Raw genomic sequence first — 15,965 nt, forward strand, 5'->3', positions numbered from 1 at the left:
TTCCTTTTTCCGTGTTTTTGGACTATACACTTTAACACGTGTGAACCTCCTCCCTTAGATTTAACAAATTAAATTACTAAACGCAAGGTGCATAAGACTGATTACCTAAATAAAAATCATTGTTTATTAAGACAAATCAACTATCTTTCTTCCAGTGTATAAGGAGAAAAAATAACAGAAATCATAAGTTTGGGAGAGAGAGAGAGAGAGAGAGAGAGAGAGAGAGAGAGAGAGAGAGATAATACAATGTTCATTAACTGATATATCAGTTACAATAACGAATACTTATACCCACAGTCTTTCCACAAAGAGAGAGAGAGAGAGAGAGAGAGAGAGAGAGAGAGAGAGAGAGAGAGAGAGAGAGAGAGAGAGAGAGATTTGTACTAGCAGGTACATGTTATAATTAAAAATTCTTATAAATACAGACTTCCCAGAGAGAGAGAGAGAGAGAGAGAGAGAGAGAGAGAGAGAGAGAGAGGTAGGTTAGTCAACGAACAGTTAAATGAGTTACGCAAGATACCGAGAGAATCTTAGGGGGATCGGCTGAGGCAGGCGAGAGAGCGGCAGCTGCTGACTGCTACTGCTATAGGCAGGATAAAAGCTGCGCAATATAAAAGCAGTCAAAAGTAGTCGCGTTTATTGAAGGGAAACTTTTCTCCCGTCCTCAATTGTGGAGTAGGAATGGAAAGAGTTATGGAAATAACTGATGGTATTCAAAGAACAATGTTCAATATGAGTATATACTGTACATAATGAGTATATATATACTTTTGATGATGGCTTGGAGAGAGAGAGAGAGAGAGAGAGAGAGAGAGAGAGAGAGAGAGAGAGAGAGAGAGAGAGAGAGAGAGAGAGAGATTATGATTTTCACTTGCAGGTATATCAATTATAATAATTACAATACTTATAACTGCAGATTTGAGAGAGAGAGAGAGAGAGAGAGAGAGAGAGAGAGAGAGAGAGAGAGAGAGAGAGAGAGAATTTTCACTTGCAGGTATGTCAATTATAATAATTACAATACTTACAACTGCAGACTTTCCAGAGAGAGAGAGAGAGAGAGAGAGTATGAATTTCACTTGCAGGTATATCAATTGTAATATTTATAATACTTATAAATGCAGAATTTCCAAAGAGAGAGAATATAATGTTCATTAGCGGATATCTGTTATAGTAACAAATACTCAGAGATACAGACTTTCCTGGGAGAGAGAGAGAGAGAGAGAGAGGAGAGAGAGAGAGAGAGAGAGAGAGAGAGAGAGATTCGTATGCTTTCAGGAGAGGCAAACATGACTGAAATAAAAATATCTTATTTAAATGAAAATCACCCCGAGAAGTATTTTGTTACTAAGAGCCACCCCCATTAGGTTGCATTCTTCTGAAAATTTCGTGACAATTTCTTTCATGAAGAAATAACTATATTTCAATAAAAGTGTGGACGGTTTTAACTCGATACAACGACTCCAAACAAGCCCAAATATTCAACAAACACTAATAACTAGGTAAACAAACAAATGAACAAACCATTAACTGAAAATATACATAAATATGCTTCTACAAAGATCGAGAAAGACGATGGACGATACATCTCCGGGAATTACACAATCAGCCTCTTAACTGACAAATATTTTATCGTATAACAATAAAATAAAATTAAAAATTTACAGCATTTACGAAATGACTTCAAAACGAATATCTCGACGATGCCCTGATGAATTAAAAGCGAATTTTACGCTGCACGAGAGTGAAGCGTCGAGGCGTAGCTGGTGTAATTTACAATGGCGCCATCTGTGACTGGACGCCATCGTTGATACTGTAACAATTCAGGTGGTTGAACAAGTTGCATGTCCTGCAATGCAGGCTCCGGACCTTCGCCCGACGTCCTGCGTGTTGGCGGAGCGGCGCAACCCGCTTTGATACTCTGAAATTATAACCGTTTATTTTCCCGACATGATGCTGGATGCCTTCGGTGCTTGCGAGTGCTTGCGACTCATAATTCGACGTCGAAATTAGGCGAGGAATTTTCAAGTCGGCCTCTATGGCAACATCTTATTTCTTGGTGTCATCCAAGTTACTCTCGGCCGGTTACTTCTTGGGGCGAGCGACGAGATCCTCCAATAGGAGAGCGAGTTGTCTATTGTATCAATTCTGGGAGCCAATCGTTCGTTCTGCGGGACGCGGCCTCCGCCAATCAGCGGCGCGTTCCCACAGGGGGCGTGGCCTACTCACGAGAATACAGAGGCAAAGGATCTAAAGGAAGATTATTATCGTGTCGGCTTCCGCCAAACTTGTTGCTGATTTGAGGTAACGGTCAAGTGAGAACGAGAGGAGGAGAGAAAGGAAGGGAGAGAGAGAGCGAGCGAGCGAGAGGGAGAGAGAGAGAGAGAGAGAAAGAGACCGTGAGGAAGGGAGACTTCGTTGCAGGAGAGCGCGGTGGTCGGTGGTCTTCTACTGTAGCTGGCCGCTCCTCGCTTCAAGAGGACCTTCCTTCTTCGCCGCCACGTCTCCTTCCTTCTTCGGCCGAGGAGGAGGAGGAACAGGGGCCGCGCCTCGAGGAGGGATCTGTGCCGCAGGATTTCCCGAGCAACGATTACGTCCCCGGAGAGCGTCCGAGGCGGCGGCGGCGGCGGTGACGGGGTGTCTTCCTCCACCGTCATGAGTGGATCCAACGTGGACGTGCCTATGGGCGACGCCCTCCTGATGGCGCAACGCCAGATGCTGTCGTCGCTGCCGCCCGCGCTCTTCCTGCGGGCGTCGGAACGGTATCAGCGCACGCCAAAGTGCGCCCGTTGCCGCAACCACGGCGTAGTTTCAGCACTCAAAGGTCATAAACGTTACTGTAGATGGAGAGATTGTGTTTGCGCTAAATGCACGCTGATTGCTGAGCGGCAGCGGGTGATGGCAGCGCAGGTGGCGCTCCGGCGGCAGCAAGCGCAGGAGGAGAACGAGGTGCGCGACTTAGCATTGTTGTATCACTCTACCGCCACCTCCGGCAGCAGTAGCAACGGAAGCCCTGCAACGGCGGCCGCCGCTCCCGGAGGTGGCGGTCCCCCGGGGCCCCCGCCCGTCGCCGCCGACCCCTTTTCGCCCAACGACTTGCTCCTGCCCCCTCACCTCGCCCTCTCCATATCTCTCCAGCAACAGCAACAGCAGCACCAGCAGCAACACCAGAGGCCCATCTACACGTCTCCGTCCTCGTCCTCCTCAGACCAGCTCTCCCCAGGTGAGTCCCCCAGTGTGCTCATTAGCCTACCTGTCTTCTGTAACCTCTAACTCGTTTCGAAAAATATGCACGCTTTAAAAATGTCTTCATTACCTCTAAGTCCTTTTCCTTACAACAAGCAAGTTTAAAAATGCCTTCATTACCTGTAGGTCTTTTTCCAAAAACAAGCAAGCTTTAAAAAATGCCTTCATTACCTCTAAGACTTTCTCCAAAACTAAGCAAGTTCAAAAATGCCTTCATTACCTTTAAGTCTTTTCCAAAAACCATGCAAGCTTTAAAAATGTCTCACCTCTAAGTTTTTCCCCAAAAATAAGCAAGTTCAAAAATGCCTTCATTACCTCTAAGTCCTTTTCCTTAAAATATGCAAGCTTTAAAAATGCCTCTTTTGTGAAGGAAATGTTCCTTAGTTCCCTTTTCCAACTGATTCCTATTCAGAATTAATGTTCAGTGCGAAGGAGCGATTCCTGATTTAATATCAAATACTAATTTCAATTGTGATGAGAATACCTGCCAGCTATAATCAGTTTTCACAGTTAAAAGATGATTCCATAGTCTCCATTCATAAAAATTTATCCAGCGTGAAGGAAAAATTCCCAAGTTTCCATTTAAAATTCTTATTCAGGGGGGCGACATTTTTATGTCAGTATCCATAATTTATTCCTAGCGTAAAGGGGGGACTTCCTAAGTTGCTAATTCCAACTAACATTCATTATGCAAACAACTCCTATATTCTCAGCTATCTGCATGTTACCTTTTTCAATAAAACCTTTAAAAACTCATCCCTTGAAATGTACAAAATTACTATTTCACGAAAATCTCTAAAACCTCACCAAACTCAATCTTGAAATGCACAAAAATTCCTTTTCCATGAAAGTCTCTAAAAACAGACAAAACTCAACTTTGAAAATGTACAAAAATTCCCTTTTCAAGAAAATCTCTAAAATCTGATCAAACTCAACCTTGAAACGCACAAAAAATTCGTTACGGAGAAAATACATAGATGCGGTATGTCGGTTTACTTCGTACGGACTCGTTCACAAACACAAACATTCGTGTAGCGATCTCATGCAGACATCGTAAAACACCGAGAATTATCAGTTAATTAAGTTAGACAATTTACAAGACGGCACATTCCGCCGCCCGGACAACGCAGCCTTTTGGAAAAGTTAAGTGTAATCCTTTTCGTTAAATTACCTCCGTCATCTAAAAGGCTGAATGCACAGGTATTTAATCACCCTCCAACCTTGTATCTTATAATGTATTGTAATATCTCATATCTTAAATTGAAAAGTGCGGCGGAGGCGCTCAGATTGTATGTACCCAAGTATATATTGCTACTTAAAATGTCACTTCGTTTGGTACAGAATCTTCGGAAAAAGGGAAAATAAATGTCTTGCAGTAATAAGCGATGTAATAAGCATAGCGTATGATTAAGTTAATTTTCCGTAATGGGTTTGTCGGAATATATTTGGAAATAATAATAATAATAATAATAATAATAATAATAATAATAATAATAATAATAATAATAATAATAATAATAATAATAATAACGTTCTAGGGGTCACAACAAGAAAATGGAAAAAGGCTGTCAAAACACGCTATACCTGAACGAACAATCCAGAAATCTCCACCGCGCATGCTCAGTCCTTATACGGTGAACAACGCTATTAGAAAAATATCTACTTAAAACATCTCTCTCATCTTATCCTGGAGAACAAGGGGCGGGCATTCCATTATCTCTCCTCGTGTCCTTACAATATCCAATTTCGTTTGTATTTTTCGTTTGTTCCTTCAACCGTCCTCTAGAGAAACAATTGGTCTCTCGTGCAGGGCCGCCCCTTCAGCGTGGCGCGTGGGCCCCCTCAAAAGGGAAGTGCTCGTAAACAATTCGTTCCCGAGACGGAGGAATCAAAGGGCTTCTCTTAGCAGTAATTACATAGATATATAAATATATAAATGACCTTCGGACGCCGACTCTGTGAATTTCAAAATTACAAAGAATGAAAATTTGGGAACGGTTCGGAAGGCTTTTCCTAGCAATGAACATACAGATTATATATATATATATATATATATATATATATATATATATATATATATATATATATATATATATATATATAACCTTTAAAGCCAACTCGTTTAATAACAAAATTACAAAGGAAGAAAACTTGAGAACAATTAATTTTTTGAGACGCAGGTTATATACAGTTTTGTCTTCGCTAAAGGGTTACAGTATAAATAAGCAACAGCAGAAACTCAGTAAATAAAGATCTATTCAGATATATATAATTCTACAAGTAATTTCAACTGCATTTTCATCTTTGGGTGCGATAGCGTCATGCGTGCTCGACGGCGCAATTTGATCCTTTCAATAATATAGTTATTACATTCATCCTTTTTCAGTAAGCTATTGTAAATTTTTTTTCCCGTGAGATCAGCATCAATGATTAGCAGAATGATATATTTTTCCAAACAACTGTCGATTTTAACACAAAGTTTCTTGACGCGGAAGATCAAATGAGATCGCATGAACCAAAGGCCCGTCAATCATAAAAAAACAATTAACTTAATAAGATGAAAAAAATCGCTATCAATATATAAATAATATAACTCATTAAAAAAATACAGAAATGACAGATCACTAAAACCGCAAACACTTCGAAAAAATAAAAAATACTGAAATTAAAATCCCATCTCGCTATGAGGAAAGCTAGCCTCAAAAAAGAAACCTAGAAGTACAACTAACAAAATTACGATGTCGCCTTGCATACACAAGGCAAGGGGGAAGTAGATATACTGTAAATGGATGGGCATATGGTGCCCATAAAAATATTGCGTGTTCAAAAGGTGCAGTACCACGCCTTGGAGAATTCTCTTTCGTATCACCTCGCGGCTTGTTTTCCTGATGTTTACGCTGATCTATGAAAGCCACTGAAAGCTCAATCTTTCGTAACTGCGACGTTGTAATAATTAAATTTTCTCATAAAATCATTGTGGCTATCTTTTCGACCGCTGTCTTTAATTATAATAACAGTGCGTCATTAAATAAAATTATTATTTTCTTGCTAACTCTATTAAATCACACAAATGTATTTGCTGCATGCCAACTACAGAAACAAATACATTTGCTGTACACCAACTGCAGAAACAAATATATTTGCTGTACACCAACTACAGAAACAAATATATTTGCTGTACACCAACTACAGAAACATATTTGCTGTACACCAACTATAGAAACAAACACACTTGCTGTACACCAGCTACAGAAACAAATATATCTGCTGTACACCAACTACAAAAACACATATTTGTTGTACACCAACTACAGAAACAAACACATTTGCTATACACCAACTACAGAAACACACATATTTACTGTACACCAACTACAAAAACAAACATATTTACCATACACCACCTACAAAAACAAACATATTTGCTGTACACCACCTACAAAAACAAACATATTTGCTGTACACCAGCTACAGAAACATACATATTTGCTGTACACCAACAACAGAAATCTGAATATAGTTTCTAAATATTTTTATTCGACCAGAAGATGAAAGATTAAAGACACCGCCACTGACTGCACACTTCGTTGTACTGAGAATAAAGCTTAAGATATTTGACAATGTTATATGCAATGTAGTCAAGCTACATCCATTAGCTTATCTTCATATTTCCTTATAGTTGAGACACTATAAAAATTATGTCAACGGTTTATGATGTAATGCAGTGCACATTTACATACAGAAAATATATAAAAATTTATGATTTAAAAGTCCTTCAAGTCACTGCAATATAAAATTACATACACACATTATATATGTATATAATATATATATATATATATATATATATATATATATATATATATATATATATATATATATATATATATATATATACATATATATATATATATATATATATATATATACATATACATATACTAGCAAAAATATTCACACATAAACACCCAGAAACACGACCAGACAGCATAAATATACACGCAGCCAAATTTAAAAACTGTTTTTTCTCAGGCGTATATATAAATGATACACGATACACAATCAAACGGTGTATTTACGGAAGACGCCTTTTAAACTGCAATACCTAATAAAACCCAGGTGAAAATAAGATAGAATGGAAGAGGAGAACGAAAGAAATAATGGTACTTGACCTTGTGAGAGAGATATATATATATATATATATATATATATATATATATATATATATATATATATATATATATATATATATATATATATATATATATATGTATATATATAGACACATGCATATTAATATATACATATATATATATATATATATATATATATATATATATATATATATATATATATATATATATATATGTGTGTGTGTGTGTGTGTGTGTGTGTGTGTGTATCTAAATCAAGAAGAATGCCCATTCTTGCTAGAGACACAAAAATTTTTAATTTCCTGTTCCTAAAGGAATCATTGCAGTTTTTGACATAAAACATATAAGGCATAAATAACAACGCTATAATAATAATAATAATAATAATAATAATAATAATAATAATAATAATAATAATAATAATAATGATACATCCGCAAATGCGCTCACAAATCAGATCACATGTAATTTACAAGCAAGTAATGAAAAATCACAAGAATTTCTGTCAAATCAAATAATCATACTTCAGGAAGGAGTGAGAACGTAGCTTTTGTCCAGCGAACGAGTTAAACATATGTAACTATATATCCAACCGGCAGTATGTAATATAAATAAAGTGGCTCTGTCTTTTATCTATAATCTGTTTATTTTTGCAAGGCGAAAATAACATGATTCTACTTAAAAAACATTAGTTATTTGCAATATCGTGCATTCGGTAGAATTTTCCGGTCAAGACTATAATGCTTTCGGACAAGCATAAAAAATAAATATTCCTTCAAGTACATGATTTTCACGGACTGTGATAAAAGTGAAATGTATCGATATTAGATAAGATTTAAATGTATCAAAATTAGATAAAATTTAAATGTATCAAAATTAGATCAAACTTATATGCATCAAAATTAAATAACACTTAAATGTGTCAAAATTAGATAAAATTTAAATGTATCAAAATTAGATAAAATTTAAATGTATCAAAATTGAATAAAATTTAAATGTAACAAAATTAGATAAAATTTAAACGTATCAAAATTAAATAAAAATTAAATACATCAAAATTAGATAAAATTTAAATGTATCAAAATTAAATAAAATTTAAATGCATCAAAATCAGATAAAATTTAAAAGTATCAAAATTAGATAAATTTTAAATGAAGCAAACTTCGATAAAATCTAAATGTATCAAAATCAGATAAAACCTAAATGAATAAAAATTAGATAAATTTAAATGTATCAAAATTAGATAAAATTTAAATGTATCAAAATTAGATAAAATCTAAATGAATCAAAATCAGATGAAGTTTCTCGTAGATTTATAGACTCTCCAGGAAAGGCGTATTGCGATACTAAAAATGGACGTAACCACAGTGGGATACCAAGATGAAGAAAGCTGTTTAACCAGAGTGAAACTTTCAAGCGAAAGATTTATACAACAATAATATAGTTAACGTGAAACGCTGGATAACAACAAAATTCAACACTCAAAGAAATTAAATCGATACATGGAGGATATAAAATTTAGACATATATATGGGTGTGTAAAATATGTATGTATATACATATATATATAATCTTCTTCGTTTTAACGTGCTTTTTCCCATTTTTATATGGGGTAAGCACGATGCCTTCTTTTCGAAGGACTTTGATTTGGCGTTAGGGTAGGCCGTAGCCTCGATATATATATATATATATATATATATATATATATATATATATATATATATATATATATATATATATATATATATATATATATAAATTTATATATATATATATATATATATATATATATATATATATATATATACTCTGTATATATATACATACATACATATATATCTATATCTATATAATATATATATATATATATATATATATATATATATATATATATATATATATATATATATATATACATACATACATACATACATACATACATACATACAACACACACACACATATATATGTATATATATTTATATATGTATGAAAGGAGAGAGAGAGAGAGAGAGAGAGAGAGAGAGAGAGAGAGAACGAGTTTATTTAAAATATTGTTTCTAGCGTTTGATAAGTGTTAATCCATCGTTCGAAGCTCGAAATGCCTACATGATTTAAAACTAACATAAAAATTTTTGCTTCAATGACGGTTTGCGTCGATCAGTAACAATGACGACACGATTAACAAACTGCTCAAACATCTACATAAACAGCGGTAGAAATAATAATAATGACGAAAGGAATACCAGCATTTACAAAATATAAAGAGCTCCAGAACCCAGTGAAAGATATAGCATTAACATCTAATTAATGGAACGAAGATTAGAATATTTTTCGCTGTAAACCCCATAAAATTTTTCATGACGTAAAGTTGAAATTAATTTTTGCAAGATCACTGTTTTTTTGCGGCGCGAAAACAACTCCGATAAGAAAAAACCTATATACATACTGTATGTATATATATATATATATATATATATATATATATATATATATATATATATATATATATATATATATATGTATTTGTATGTATGTACAGTATATTCATATACATTATAAATATACAATGTATTTGTATGTATGTACAGTATATTCATATACATTATAAATATACAATGTATTTTATATATATATATGTATAAATATATACGTGAGTGTGTATTCAAATGTATTTCCGCAAGGAGAAAAAATTATATTAAACACTCTACAATCATGAGTATGTGTGTGTGTGTGTGGATGTTTTCTTGCTACACCTAAACTCACCCGCTCAGAACATTAGTCTCAGCCCTCAGCAATAAACCCTGAATAATACTATTTATAAAAGTGGGATCAACACACCAAAGAGAAACTTTGTATGAAAATCAGATGAGTGATTTTTTCTTACAAATCGGGTCCGCCCCGATGATTCTCATCTAAGCGTACCTATTAGTAAACTCTCTCTCTCTCTCTCTCTCTCTCTCTCTCTTTTATTAGAAATTATGTCTGTGAAGAGACACCACAGAGATCTCATAACACCAGTAGCCATTCGCCTCAGCTGACACTAGGGGAGCGCTTGGATAGCGCGAGAACAGACATCGGAAATTGCTGTTGAGAGAGAGAGAGAGAGAGAGAGAGAGAGAGAGAGAGAGAGAGGAGAGTGTGTGTGTTTGGGTTCCCACGAGAGGGGAAAATAGGTTGCAGAAAGAAAGACTGGAAGAAAAAGCGTGGAAGGGGAACAGAGGGGAATAGGTCTAATGAGAGCGGAGGGGAGGTTGGGGGAGGAGGTGTGAGAATGAGGGTGAGAGGCGGGGGGGGGGGGGGTTAAGATTCTTGGGGCTACAGGCTGTGCTAATAACAGTTTCTTCTGCGACCTGTTGCGTCTCCCGGTATATAGAAGGCAGATACAGTTTAACAGAATGCTTTGCTTTCGTTGCGACTCTGTCCGGATGATTGAAATTCAGAATGCGGTTAAAATTGGCTTTATAATTATCATTATCGTAATTAACAATTTTTATTTCATGTGTCTTTGTAATGTTTATATTCTTTATTTTTTTCAACTTTGATCATTTAAAAACCATCTTTCTCACCGTTTTCGCAGCTTAACTGGTTTATTACATTGTGACGTGTCATCTGAAACTGTCTTTTCAATTCTGCTACATAAAGAGGAGTATAAGCATAAGTTTAAAATTGCCGCTTCAATAAAAGACTATGTACAGTGTATAGAATAAAAAATATATGAGTAATAATACATATATATATTATATATATATAATTCATATATATGCATACATATATATAATATATATAATATATTATATATATATATATATATATATATATATATATATATATATATATATATATATATATATATATATATATATATATATAACTACGTACCTGATGTTGATCTCAGGAATCTCAATGGAACAAGTTAAAGTGACAGCTAACTGCAGCCATAGTATCTTCCTAATTATTTATTTGACGCTTTGACACTCTCTGGGGTCTTTATAATAAAAATTAAATAATAAACAGCAACGTTAGAATAAACAATAAGGGTATATATAAACAAAATTAAAAACAAAATAAAAAAAAACATATGAACATCATATTTACATTCTATACAAATGGAGTAAAATTTCATCTGAATCTAAAGTTTTCAATCTGATAAAAATAAATTCTAAAAATCTAATTTCTCGTTTTCTGAGATTTTACAAGTATTTAAAAATCGCGTCTACTTACAATAACCTTGCGCGTATTTACACAATGTTCTCGTACTGATGTCTATTGTATATACTTGGTTTTATATATATCATTTCCATATCCAATGCTTCTTCTCAGTTTTACAATTACACCCGAGATTGTCGAAACGTAAAATAAATAATTAAAATTCTGTACTTCAGCAGGAAATTTCTCTCTCTCTCTCTCTCTCTCTCTCTCTCTCTCTCTCTCTCTCTCTCCCCTCCCACGTATAAGAGAACTTTATACCTTGTACACGAATTATCTCCACATCTGGAAAAGGTCTCTGGTAAGCGGAGAGTCCATCTGATAAAAGTCACATGCGCCGAATTTCCTCAGAGCAGAGTAAGAGATTTTTTTTTTCTACGATCATCTTTTTCCGTCCCCTGGAGATGTTGACATGGCTGAATTATACCGTCCTATTTTTTATTTATCATGGGATACAAGTGATTTTTGTTTTCAATCCATTTCATATTTATCATGGGATACAAGTAATTTTTGTTTTCAATCCATTTCATATTTATCATGGGGGTACAAGTGATTTCCGTTTTGCAAGAGTGTTTTACAACTTGTAAATATGTATAGAAATTTATTAGTTGGGGGGGTGGGGGACAGACAAACGAACATTAGGGAAACAACCGAAATCTGGCGCAGAACGACAGCGAGAAATCATCACATTTTTTAAAGGAAACTTCATAACAAATAATATTCCTTATGTGATGTCGCAAACGCTACGATCATATACAAACTGCTTAGAAAATGTTAGCATTCTTCTTTCATTACGCAAATAAAAAAAAAAAAAAAATTCTGTACCGCCTATCAAGTCATATTTTTAACGTTACTTTCAGTAACGTTTCCTATACACCTCTAACCTAGCTTACTATTCAATAAAGAGTTGATGCGAAATTCGCTTAAAAAGTTCTGAAAAAGCCTCCGTGTCATTTCGTTTACATTTCGGTGAATATTCAGAACTTTTGGGCAGGACCGCTTATTTAGTAATTGTACGTAATTTGGCCTACAAGTGTGTCAGTGGAAACTCGGTGATGTAACATAATTCCACTATCACTTTCTAAGTACTCTGTCTCCACCAACTCCACGTATCTTAATCAAACATACGTATATGTATGTATGTATATATATATATATATATATATATATATATGTGTGTGTGTGTGTGTGTGTGTGTGTGTGTGTAATGCTGTGGAATTTTTCTGCGTAGAGGAGTTCATCCACAATTCAGCAATTAAAAGTGTAAATGTAACAGTGGCTTTTCCGTTGTTTTTTCTCTGTAATCTAATGCTGAGAGAAAATAAATATGTGAGTGCACTTGCGAAATAGAATCTTATATATATATATATATATATATATATATATATATATATATATATATATATATATATATATATATATATATATATATATATGTTAGTCTTTGATCCACACTCGATGGAAGGCGGAACATTTCTACGACATCGAATGCCCTTTGTTGGCTGAGTCGGTTGAGCTTCAGACTGTCACTCGATGGGCCGGAGTTCAATTCCACCGACCGGCTCATGAAAAGTTAGTGGAATTTATTTCTGGTGATAGAAATTCATTTCTCGCTATAATGTGGTTCGGATTCCACAATAAACTGTAGGTCCCGTTGCCAAGTAACCAATTGGTTCTTAGCCACGCAAAATAAGTCCAATCCTTCGGGCCAGCCCTAGGAGAGTTGTTAATCAGCTCAGTGGTCTGGTAAAACTAAGGTATACTTAACGTTTTTCTACGATATCGAAGTCAAGAAAAAAAAAATTAGTCATAGTAGCCTTTCTTAAACCGTGTAATCAACCATTGTAACATAAGGATTACGGCATAATCAAACGGAAGTTAGTATATGAAAATATAAAATAATGATACTCAAGTGATATTCCCGAAAGTCTTATTACACGGTGATATTTGTATTACCAAGCTCAGTCCTCGAAGGTATATGCTAGTAGTTAAATAAATTTGTTCTCCTATCAAGGAACTGTTCCGACTACTCATAATAATACTACTACTGCTACTGTTGCTACTTATTATTATTATTATTATTATTATTACTATTATTATTATTATTATCATCATCAATGGATAAGCGACTTCACCGTATTACTATTATCATTATTCGCATAACTAATATGTTTATATTCCTTGATATTCCCCTATCAAGGAACTGTTCCGACTAATTATATTAATACTAGTACTGTTACCGTTGCTACTTATTATTATCATCATCATCAATGGTTAAACGATTTCACCGTATCACTAATATTATTATCCGCCAAACTATACTTCCAGTTTATCAACACCAGTTTTTAATTTCGTGATCGATAATCTAATCTTATTTAAATAGAGACCACATAGCCTGGCGACAGCCAACATGTTTATCAATTTATTAAGAGTGTCTATAACCTTTGAAGAAAAGTGTACGCTGTAAGGTCGAAACGACTATTGACTTACCACGAGATCAATGTCCTTATGTATATATGACCCTGTTTCCGACGCTGGTTGATGTGATCCAATATTGATTTCCTGTAGGGGTTAGGTAGACCCCGCAACTGCTGTGCTTATAACATTTTTCATTTATGTGTATGATTCTGTTCTTATCCAGAGTCTCGTTATTCGTGTGTTCAGATGGCTATCTCTCTCTCTCTCTCTCTCTCTCTCTCTCTCTCTCTCTCTCTCTCTCTCTCTCTATAATACATTTTCATCATAGTGCATTATTAAGTCTTGTTATTCATATGTTGAGATTCTTCTCTCTCTCTCTCTCTCTCTCTCTCTCTCTCTCTCTCTCTCTCTCTCTCTCTCTCTCCGCATTTTCGCGATGATAACTGACTTCTTTCTCTCCAGCACATTTTCTTCATGAAAACGACTCTCTCAATCTCTCTCTCTCTCTCTCTTTCTCTCCCCCTCTCTTCCTATCTCTCAAAGCACACTTTCACGAAGATAACTGACTTCTTTCTCTCTATCACATATTCATTGTGAAAATGACGCTCTCCCTCCCTCTCTCTCTCTCTCCATGTTTTTTGTAGTATAAAACTGAGCAAGACTTTCCAGTCTAAGAAATGATGGCATCCTCATATTAACTACATAAAATAATCAAAATATCTCCCACGATTTCACGAGCAATACGCAGACTGTTTTCCCCCATGACATAAATCAACATGCACCGAGATGAATGAAGATTTTGAATTTACATAAATTCTTAATGTTTGTGATTGTATGTTTGTGACAAGTGTGTCTGTGAGGTCTTCCAAACCTCACACAATGAGGTGACAATAAAATGATTCCCTTTGACGTATTCAGAAACACGGACCAGTAACTGACTCTTAGCTGCCCTCTGGAAGAGGATTCTTAAATATAATGTTTTTCATTCAGTCATAATTTTACGTTAAATTACATATCTTAGTAAACTTAATTTCTCATATGCAAGCCACTCGTGTAAAGTGAAAATTCCGCTATATGTTTGAGCTCACTTGATGGCCATTTAATATATATTATTCGTATATTTATTCAAATTACATAGATACTAGTGCACCCAAGCTGTCAAAAATGCTGTTAGTAAATGTGGGTAAAAACTTAAGTTAAAATGAACCTTTAGCTTTGTCCCATGTTATAACTGAAAGCAATTTTCGGTACAGTATCTGGAACTTATGTTTGATATGTGCTGTAGTATATCCATACCGTCAACGAATTAGGGCAATGTGCATTGCTGTGCAATGACTGGCACAAATAGTAATAAATCAAGTATCATTGGAGGTGTAATTTATCTCATTCTTGCTTGGCACCTTAACTTTAAAAACTCGCGTTTAACCTTTCATTTTGTTTAACTCTTTATCTTATTAACTTTTTAGTTTTCTGGAAAGAAAAATATTGTGCCGGCTTTGTCTGTCCGTCCGCACATTATTCTGTCCGTACTTTTTCTATCCGCATTTTTCCTGTCCGCCCTCAGATATTAAAAACTACTGAGGCTAGAGGGCTGCAAATTGGTATGTTGACCATCCACCCTCCAATCATCAAACATACCACATTGCAGCCCAGTAGCCTCAGCAGTTATTATTCTACTTAAGGTTAAAATTAGCCATAATCGTGCTTCTGGCAACGATGTAAGACAGGTCACCACCGGGCCGTGGTTAAAGCTTCATGGGCCGCGGCTTATACAACATTATACCGAGGCCGCCGAAAGATATATCTATTTTTAGTGGCCTTGATTATACATTAAACAGAAAACTCGACTGCACCGAAGAAACTTCGGCGCATTTTTTACTTGTTTAATTTCGCCTTTCAGAATGTACATTCATTAAAAAACTAATTTCATCGTTATTACGCA

At 35.0% G+C, this 15,965-nt stretch overlaps 1 protein-coding gene across 1 annotated transcript in view; it reads left to right on the forward strand.

Moving 5' to 3' along the window:
• Nucleotides 1-2,274: 2,274 nt before the first annotated feature.
• The window catches only part of LOC136825749 (doublesex and mab-3 related transcription factor 3, truncated-like), a 93,089-nt gene continuing 79,398 nt past the window's right edge, over nucleotides 2,275-15,965 (forward strand). Inside the window, exon 1 of the mRNA XM_067082575.1 lies at nucleotides 2,275-3,220. Coding sequence (XP_066938676.1) covers nucleotides 2,653-3,220 — 568 coding nt within the window. The 5' untranslated portion in view covers nucleotides 2,275-2,652. The remainder of the gene's footprint in view (nucleotides 3,221-15,965) is intronic.

The sequence above is a fragment of the Macrobrachium rosenbergii genome, chromosome 39 (assembly GCF_040412425.1).
Source record: "Macrobrachium rosenbergii isolate ZJJX-2024 chromosome 39, ASM4041242v1, whole genome shotgun sequence".
Taxonomy (NCBI): Eukaryota; Metazoa; Arthropoda; class Malacostraca; order Decapoda; family Palaemonidae; genus Macrobrachium; species Macrobrachium rosenbergii.